Source organism: Lolium rigidum, chromosome 1, assembly GCF_022539505.1.
Source record: "Lolium rigidum isolate FL_2022 chromosome 1, APGP_CSIRO_Lrig_0.1, whole genome shotgun sequence".
NCBI lineage: Eukaryota > Viridiplantae > Streptophyta > Magnoliopsida > Poales > Poaceae > Lolium > Lolium rigidum.
Genome location: NC_061508.1, coordinates 94,269,195 through 94,278,590, shown reverse-complemented (window position 1 = coordinate 94,278,590; position 9,396 = coordinate 94,269,195). Strand labels below are relative to the sequence as shown.

At 48.5% G+C, this 9,396-nt stretch overlaps 2 protein-coding genes across 2 annotated transcripts; one reads left to right on the top strand and one right to left on the bottom strand.

The window, feature by feature from the left end:
• The first annotated feature begins 2,274 nt into the window (after positions 1-2,274).
• Positions 2,275-5,469, top strand: LOC124698177 (FHA domain-containing protein FHA2-like). Its single transcript, XM_047230723.1, has 4 exons — positions 2,275-2,650; positions 2,760-3,440; positions 4,262-4,419; positions 5,237-5,469. Exons 2-4 carry the CDS (start codon positions 2,777-2,779, stop codon positions 5,444-5,446), a joined length of 1,032 nt encoding a protein of 343 aa, XP_047086679.1. The 5' UTR covers positions 2,275-2,650; positions 2,760-2,776; the 3' UTR covers positions 5,447-5,469.
• Positions 5,470-6,167: 698 nt separating this feature from the next.
• On the bottom strand, positions 6,168-7,317 carry LOC124677966 (protein STRICTOSIDINE SYNTHASE-LIKE 10-like). The gene has a single exon (XM_047213902.1). It carries the CDS (start codon positions 7,315-7,317, stop codon positions 6,274-6,276), a length of 1,044 nt encoding a protein of 347 aa, XP_047069858.1. The 3' UTR covers positions 6,168-6,273.
• Between the last annotated feature and the right edge of the window lie 2,079 nt (positions 7,318-9,396).

The window sequence follows — 9,396 nt, the reverse complement described above, 5'->3', positions numbered from 1 at the left end:
GAGGCCGCGAAGCGTCGCGGGCGGCGCAAGAACCAGAAGATCAAGACTGCCGCGACCGCCAACCACAGGCCTAGCAGATGCAGATCAAAGCCGGCGTCGCGCAAGTAGCCCTCCATCCGACCTTAGCAGAGGGCTACATGATCGTCAAGAGAGAGGGGATCGCCGGCGTCGCTCCTCCGGCCTCTTCGGTCAGCTCGGTAAGTTCCCAGCTGCGCCCTGGAACTCCCGCTCCCTTGCAGGGCCACGCGGCGTCGCGGTTCGCCTCCGGCCTGCCGCGGGTGAAGTTGACCGGGGCGGCGGTTCCCGACCTCAACAGGACGCCTAGAAGCGGTGACTCCTGCCGGGCGCGACACAGAAGACGCGCCGAGTGCCGGAGGAGAGCATGCCGCAGCCCCGCATCCTGTTCGACGAAATGGCGCCGCCTGCCCCGATGATGGACGACCCGGTACGTGAGCTCTGTCAATGTGTGCGAGTGCCCTGTATCATGCGTCTGATGTCCGGTCATTCGTAGGACTATTGGAAGGACCGCCATGATTCAGACATCCAGGAAATTATCTACGGAGGCGTCTTCGTTCGCGATGATCGGGCCGGGACAGGCGCGCATGATGACTGGGCACCAACGCAAGATGCGGAGGACATCGAGACCGCACGGCTGTTCGGCACGCAGCAGACGCAGCCAAGACCCGTGTGCGTGGACGACTTCGACGACGCGCCAACACAGCCTATCCCCACGGACATTGCCACCAAGAAGAAGGGGGAGAGCCGCAGGACACAAGGCTTCGTCGACGATGAGGACAAGTGTTTGTGTGAAGCGTGGCTGGCAACGACCCAAGATTGTATCAATGGCGCCTAGCAAAAGGGCAAGGTCTATTGGGCCAAGGTCTTGCAGCAGTACAACGAGACCAGGATGCACCCGCCCTACCATATCACAGGCCCTCGGACAGAAGAATCCCTCCGGAAAAGATGGAACTACATCAAACAAGAGACTGCCAAGTTCTGCTCGGCGGTCGAACATGCTATTAACAACCCCGTCGGCGGCACCGGCGTCATGACAGATGGTAAAGACGATAGAACCATCATCATTGTAGACAATTTGCGTCATTGCGTCAATTTGCGTCATTGTACATCATTGGCGGCTATGATTGCGGGTATCCCGCGCCTTGCGAAGTTCGTGGCGACGCACAAGAAGGGCTTCCATATGGTCCATTGTTGGGAGGTGCTCAAAGACAACAACAAGTGGATGATAAGCTTTGCGGCCTACAACGAAGCTGTGAGGAATGGGACAGCGGTCAACCTCGACGGCGAAGACGACGATCAAGGTCGTCCAGTCCTTCCACCTCGTCCACGAGGCCACAAGGCTACCAAGGCCGATCTCGTCCGGGATGCGCATGCCATTGCTTTCACGCAGAGCATGGAGAAGATAATGGCCGACAATTGTGCCGCCATGGCTGCTAGGGACGAGAAGAGGCGTCCTGGAAAAGAGGCCGCAGCCTGCCATCTACCGAACCTCGCCAAGGAGGTCCTCGATGTCCAAAGGCTGGACATCGAGGCCAAAAGGCGACGCCGAGGCCAAATTGCGTGCGTAAGACACAAGGATCATGCTTGCCGACTTGAGCGGCGTCGACGACGACACCGGGGCATGGTTCATGAAGAGGCGCGCCGAAATCCGCGCGCGAGACGCTCGATCGCCGGCGCCATGCGCCCAGCGACCTTGGCCTCCTTTTGGACTTTTTTATTGCTCGTTCGGGCCTTGTTGTGCCCTTTTGCTCCACTTTGCGCCGTACGAGCTGCAAAGTGTGATGAACTTGTTTCAGACCTCAATTTGCGGCTGTAATTTCGTGCAAAGTCGACGCTATTTCATCGTTTTTTGAATTCTGGCCTGCGCCCAAAATGCGTCGCCCCGCTTGAGCCAATCCCAGACGCAAACGAACACACGACCATTTCCCTGTCCGCCAAGCGACGCAAACGGACGCCCGCGGACAATTTGGGCGTCCGAAATGCGTCGCGCCGCTGGAGATGCCCTAAACTTCAGCGCTAGAGTTAAATTTGTCATTTTTAGTCACTTGCCGGCAAAACTAAACGTGTTTCAATTAATATATGTATATTTTTATGGCAATGCATAATCATTCAGGTACTTTGTATAAATATACTCCGCTAGTTTAAATTTGCAGAAATCCGAGATTTAGAGGCTGTAAAACGATTTTACAGATCCAAAATATAGGGGCGCTAACACTTTTTTTCTGCCCCAGATGGGGACAAAAGACTCTCCATGGTTGTCCACCAAAATATCGCTCCCTGTTCCAAGAAACTACCCAGATTGTATATTCTTGCGAGCACTTTGATCAGTGAAATAGGCGATGGTGTACCAATTAAAATTCTGGCATTTCCATGTCCCTTGTGTTCTTCCTCATCATCATCATCTAAAGAAGAAGTCCGCCCCTGTCCCTTATTCTTCCTCACTGATTTGTCTCCTCAAATACGCCCTTCCTCATTTACTAGTTGGTATTTTCTTCCTCGCAATTCCCCGGGCTGACGGCGCATAAAGCAAGGACAACTACCCACTGCCACATGATTATCCTTGATTAATTTCCTCTTTTGCTGGGGTAAGGAAACCCTAGCCTGACGCGTGCGCTGTTCTTGGAGTTCTTTGGTAATCGGCGATCCTTTCTTTCTCTGCTGCGGCAGTGAGCAATCAAAATCTGGATCTTTCGGTTCCCGTCCAGCTAACTGCCGATTTCTTTGCTTCGTGGTTCGATCAGGTTCAACTGAATCCCGTATGCCTCACGTGAAGTCCGCCGTCGGTGCTGCTGCCGGATCTGCGGCCGGTGATGGCGAAGTGGAGGCAGGGTTCGCGAAGCTGCAGGGTGAGGATTTCGAGTACTACATGCAGACCTACTCGATCATGCTGGGCCGCAACAGCAAGAAATCCACAGTGGATGTGGATCTCTCCAGCCTCGGTGGGGGGATGAACATCTCGCGCCACCACGCGCGGATTTTCTATGACTTCCAGCGCCGCCGCTTCGCCCTCGATGTCATCGGCAAGAACGGCTGCCTTGTGGAGGGTGTCCTGCACCTCCCCGGGAACCCTCCTGTCAAGCTTGACTCGCAGGACCTCCTTCAGATCGGAGACAAGAAGTTTTACTTCCTCCTGCCCACGAGGTCTATCTTCGCCTCGTTCGCCGCCGCCGCTCAACAAGCCCCTGTTATTCCGGCACAGATGCCGCCATCCTATGTGCGGCCAGGTCACCCTCGTGTGTCTGATTTCCATGACCGCTTCTCTGATGGTGATTATGGCCGAGATAGTGGTGAAATTGGGAATGGTGTCAGTGAAAGTGGAATGAAGGGGAAGCTGAAGAGAACCAAGAAGTCTCCTGGAGATTTCGACATCTATGGTGGCCACCGAATCAATGTTGAACCAATAGGAGCACTAGGTGAAGGCGGTATGTGTAATCCTGCTCTGCATTTTTACTGTCTATAATTGCAGTTCTTCATACACTTGTTTTTCTTCTGAAAGATAAGTAGAGTTGATGATGTGTTTGCTTGTTCAGTCACTCAATTAAGCTGTACCTTTTCTTGCAATAGCTACATATTGTAACTCATAGATACAAAAATAAGATATTGATGATATGTCAATACATATCAGAGACAGAAAAATGTAGAAAATACACACTTCAACACAAGTGTACTGTTATAGGAAACATTTATCTCTATACTTCTCTCTCTTAAGGAACTCTGTTCATTCTACTGCGAGTGAACATATCATTATTAGTTGCTACTGCAAGTGCCATTATGTAAGAACATTATTGTTTGTGTCTAAAGAGTCACATCAGGATGTGTCTCTTGCAGTGTAAATATAACTGCACCGCTTACGTTTTTTACATTTTAGGAATAAAAAGTAACAGATATGCAGTTATGTTTGCACATCGAAAGATACACATGAAGATGTGTCAATCTGAATGTCTTGACGTTTCTCAGTCTTAGTTTCTAGGGATAAATTAAGTAAATTACTTAGGCAATTTCTATCACTATAGCAGCAGACATACTATCAAGAACTATGAATCAGCAAATGGTGTAATGTAAGTTTGAGAAGCTGTTTGTGAACTTTGTTCCTGTTTCCAGTTATGGACCTTCAGTTTTAGAAGCTGTTCCTGCCTCTGTTTGTTTATAGTTCTGTCTGTTGAAACACCAAACTCATTGATTTTTACCACGTGGATTAAAATGTTTGTTTGATCTGACCTGAACTGGCATCTGTTTTGTGCAGACAATAGATCAGAAATAAGAATGCGGGTTGATAGGGATATGGATAACCAGCAAATCCTTCAAGCCGAAGAGAAGGAAGTTGTGTCATCTGTAGCAACCGTGTTATCTGACCTCTGTGGTCCTGGAGAATGGATGCCTATGAGAAAACTCCATACTGAGGTTTGTCATGGGAAACACACATATGTTCTATCGAAGTTCTACGCTGAAGCTAAATTATACAGTACTATATTACATTTTTATCTCTGATTAGTCCAAACTGTGTTATGTGAAACAACTGAATCCAGAAAAGTTAAATCTACTAAAGGAAGTTTCCTCTGTTTACACATTGAAGGGATGGAGCATATTATTACAGTTTAATTTGTGAAATAGAATATCATTAGAATTTGCAACAGTGCATAAGAACAAACATAGATTCAAAAAAGTGACAACACAATCGTACATGCAAGCGCACATTCCGAGAATACCATCTGGCCATAGAAGTTGTCAAAACTATCTTGTATATCCTTGAAGTCATGCAGTTTTAAGCTTGTAGGCGGCAAAACTGTTAGCATGAAAATCCATGAGTGTCTGCTAGCATCCTCACTTGTCACTCCGAACAAGTTTCACACTGAATCTTGCGAGTTGGGACTTGTGGAGTTGTGACTAGTGATGTACAATTTTCTACTGATAGTTGCATAATCTTCTGCAAGTAATGGGTAACACTTGCAAGTATATCCTGTTGTAGTTATCTGAAAAACCTCTTTGATTGATTCCTAGTGCCTACAGACTGGGATATCTTCACTATCTCACTACATGTTATCATTACTAATGCTGTTCTGGTTACGATTGACCATTTATTGGTCCTTTTGTAAATTCAGAACTCCATTCTTGCAGTTCCCTTTTTCTGATTATCTCCCTTTTCTTCAATCACAGTTAGTTTGGTACACAGTTATGATCAGTTGTGTAAGCACACACTAACTTGTTCAACTACTCACAGCTTGTCGACCAGTTTGGTAACGTGTGGCACCACACCAGGGTGCGGAAGTACCTGACAGCGGAGGACTGGTCGCCGATCGAAGCCAAGGGTAGGCCATGGTACGGGCTGCTGGGGCTGCTGAGGAAGTACCCGGAGCACTTCGTCATCAACACGAAGTGTAAGGGCAGGGCGATCTCGGAGTTCGTCTCGCTCGTTTCCCTGCTCTCCTAGAGGGAATTTCGATCAGCGAGACTGTTTGTAAGGTGTTTATTGGTCCGTCCATGTCCAGAAGGTGGAGGGGTGCCCTGTTTTGTCTGCTGTTTGCAACAGTTAATTGAACCTTGCTGTACCTGTACTGTGTCATGCGTTTGCCGCTGCCCCTTTAGTGTCGAGAATGTTATATGGAAACAGAACTTCTAGCGGTTGTTCAGTTCGTGTCTCTTCAGAGTTAAGACTCTAGCGTCGCGGATGTTATGTGGTATAGTCTTTGAACTGCAGTTCGTATGTTGGATGTCATGTGGAAACAGAACTCTGAACTGTTAGTCTTTAAACTGCAGTTCGTTGTTGTCTTCAGACTAAATTTTGCCCCTTTGAACTACAGCACTTAGCACGTCTTAGTTGGGCGATACGGCAGGTGGCCTGCTTTGCAGCATGCTGGTGGGGGCACTGATGGTAGCACCTTGGCACCATGGCTTCCAGGTCCAAGCAGCAGCAGCACAGACGTGTGGCGTGTCGTGGTCGTGGGGAGGGGTCTGGGAGGGAAAGGCAAAATCTCGTTCGGGAGCCTGGGAGTGGAGGCAATCGGGCATCGCGGTATGGCACCACCATAAGAGCCCCGTCTCACTTCAATGTTCGTTAGATAGAGAACTCGTCTGACAAAATATTCTGATCTGAATGATTCAAAATACAAATAAAATTATGAAGTAAATGAAGGACAAAACAAAAGCAGAACATATATAACAGTAAAAAAGGGGCATATCCTACGAAAAGTCTTAAATCTACATATCCTAAATTGATCCTAAAGCTGCTCTTAATCTACAAAATCCTGAACTTGACATCTATTTGCGTGTGACCACAGCCACATAAGGAAGTTCGACGGATCCCATGAAGAGTCGGCCGCCTTTCCTCTCCACCACCTCGGTCGGCCTCACACTTTTTGGGCCCCGCATCTCCTCGAGTACCTTCCCATCGGCTCCGATCCTCAAGGCCAGCAGGTGGCTATCCATGCCAAAGGGGAGTTCCGTCTTCTCACGGTGCAGCGCCACCCAATATCCTCCTCTTTTGTCGGGCCTCACATTGTCGGGATACCCCGGCAGATTAGCGAATAGCTCCATGGCGCCGGCCTTGGCGCCCTTGATCCAGTACCTCAATAGTTTGCATGGCCCGGTCGAAGAGATCACGAGGTGCGTTCTATCAGCGCTGAGGGCGAGGCCGTTGGGGTAAGTGATGCCGGTCTTGAGCAGGGCGACCTTCCCCGTCCGCGGGTCGTACCTCATGAGGCGGCCCGTAGAGTCGCCGGTTCTGGTGACCATCTCGTGCTGCGACCTCTGGTAGGTCATGGAGCTGTCGGTGAAGTAGACCTCGCCGGTCACCTGGTCGACGTCAACCCCGTTGGTAAAGCGGAGAGGCACGCCGTTAACCTCCGTGACCAGCACGGTCGCCTTGCCGCCGCCGGGGCCGACCCTCATGAGCCCCTTGTACGCGTCAGCTATGTAGAGGTTCCCCGACCTGAGATGGAACCGCAGGCCGAGCGGGCGGCCGCAGTGGCTCTCGGTGGCGGTCTCCGGGCGGAGGATGGTCGCCGTGCATTCCTCGCTGCTGTAGTCGGGGCCGTAGGCGTAAGTCGTCCAGCCGAGCTTGTCGCCGTTCCACTTGAGGACGCGGCCGTCGGAGACGCCGCTGTACGGGCCCTGGCCTTTGGCGTCGAAGGCGACGCTCTCCGGGCCGCGCAGCAGCCCGCGGGGCAGCGGGAGGTGGCGCGTCAGCGTGACGTCGATGCTGGGGACGGCGGCGGCGGTGCTTGGCATGATGAGGAGCACAAGGAGCAGGACGACGAGCGAGGTCGCCGGGGCAGCGACGAGATCCCTCGTGCCCCTCGCCATGTCGTGGATTTTTCGTTCGCTCGATCGATTTCTTTGGCTGATTTCGTGGAGAGGAGCGTGGGCGCGGCCGTGCTTTTGTAGCGGCTGCTACGGTTCCGAGTTCCCGCGTGATTCGGCACTAGCTTCTTCAAGTCTCGAAACTGACATCCGGTGACAGTCGTAGTCGGAGTTCATGTGGTGGCCGTATTCCGAATTCTTTGTGTGGCATGAATCCTAGGACGACACTAAGAGCGCTTTGGTAATCGGTTACCCATCTAATTGTTGTTTTTTTACAGAAACAAGGGAAGCAACTAAAGAATCGGCGATCAGCAAACAGATCGCTTCCTCCTTCTAAGATGGAGTACTTGCCTACTTGGCCCATGCATAGCGGTGGAAACTGGTAAGGGATAGTCCATATTAACCGATATTCGTATTCGAAAAATTAAAAATGGAAGTGATAATATCCGAATCCGGATGTCAATGAAAATGGATATGGTAAATATTCGGATCCGTTTTTTCAAAAACAAAAACAAATGTGGTATTGAATTTTGAAGCAAATGTGGATATGGAAATGGAAATATCCATATCCGAATAAGATTACGTTAGAAAATTTTAGTATTTCGACCCCAATATGCCAATTACCTAACATAGAGAAGCTAACAAATCGATCAAATGTTCTTTTATGCGATTGACCTTGGAACTACTATGCATTATATCAGTATATTTATCTCTCTACAATTCTATTGTTGGCTCATTATAAGACATGAGTCTATTATTTCCTTATATTCGTATCCGCTCCGAATTGAGAAATTATCCGATCCATATTCATATTCAAGTAACATCCAGTTCGAATTCGTATTCGACAACATCCATATTTGTTTTAAAAATATGGAAACAGGTATGGGAAGAGCACGATCAAATTCGCATCTGATCCATTTCCACCCCTACCCATGCAGCTTGGCCATTTTCATAAATCCCTAATGCTTTCGCATCACAATCTATAACAGGAAGACATGTCAGTTTCATGTAGTGGCCGTATCCATACATGTCAATTTCCATCAAGCAGGACATTGGCAACCGTGCTATCGCTCTGGATAATCATGGGGGTTGGATTGATCTTGAAGGTATTCCAAACAACATGCCAATGCTATTAGAAACTTGCATTCTTGTTGGTCAATCTAATGCCGGTTCATTTTATTTTAAACTTGCATATTCCATTATTTTCATCGGCAATAGTTCGAAGCACATGACTTATAAGGAACAATGCTATCCAAAAAGGACTTTCTTGATATTATGCAGTGTCGCATATGGGAAGAGACAATTCAATTATCTATACTTCTATGTGGCACATATTTGTCATTTTATCATCCACATAAGTCAAACATTGTGTTCTAAATACACTACTAAAGACAATCAGTTGTATGCATAGGCGGACCCCTGGCCGCACCAAGGCAATTAAATTTTTTTTTGAACAAATGCAAGCTTTCGTATCATGCAATTTTTTTTACAATACTTCACATGCAGAAAACGAATACAATACATGAAAAGTTCACAACACATTCAATTATTCATAAGTGTTGAATATATAAGCAAATATCTATATGAAATAATCCGTACAAGTAATTGATAAATCATGACTATGAAAATAACAAATAAACCAATCGTGTAGACTAGTAAGGTAGATGAACAGATCACATCTAAACAAGACAAACCGATCGCATCTACCACAGAAACTAGAAGAAGAAACTCTAACAAAAACTGAAAGAAGAAACGACAAGATCACATATACTTCGCATCAGCGTCGTTGTCACCCATGTTGAGGTTGCCGAAGAAGTTGCTGAGGTCCGGGAAGAAGTTGTCGGTGTGGAGGAACTCGTCGTCCGATGACGATGTCGTGATGCCAGTAGTCGCGCCGGAGCGCTCCCCAAAAACCTGATTGCCCCTCACCCGTAAAGGTTCACGAGAGGTAGGGTTCCGGAGGCCTACTGTCCCGGCAGTCGGTGCACGCCGACGGACGGGATGAGGAAGACGAAAGTGGCGGCGCAATGAACTGGAAGTAGATAGTTGCGTATGCGTCTAGTACAGTCTAGGGTTTGCGTC

Excerpts from the sequence above, each read along its gene's own strand:
- LOC124698177 (XM_047230723.1), top strand. The coding sequence starts at position 2,777 with ATGCCTCACGTGAAGTCCGCCGTCGGTGCTGCTGCCGGATCTGCGGCC. Across the intron at positions 3,441-4,261 it reads AGGAGCACTAGGTGAAGGCG|ACAATAGATCAGAAATAAGA; the intron begins GTATGTGTAATC and ends TGTTTTGTGCAG. Across the intron at positions 4,420-5,236 it reads TGAGAAAACTCCATACTGAG|CTTGTCGACCAGTTTGGTAA; the intron begins GTTTGTCATGGG and ends AACTACTCACAG.
- LOC124677966 (XM_047213902.1), bottom strand. The coding sequence starts at position 7,317 with ATGGCGAGGGGCACGAGGGATCTCGTCGCTGCCCCGGCGACCTCGCTC.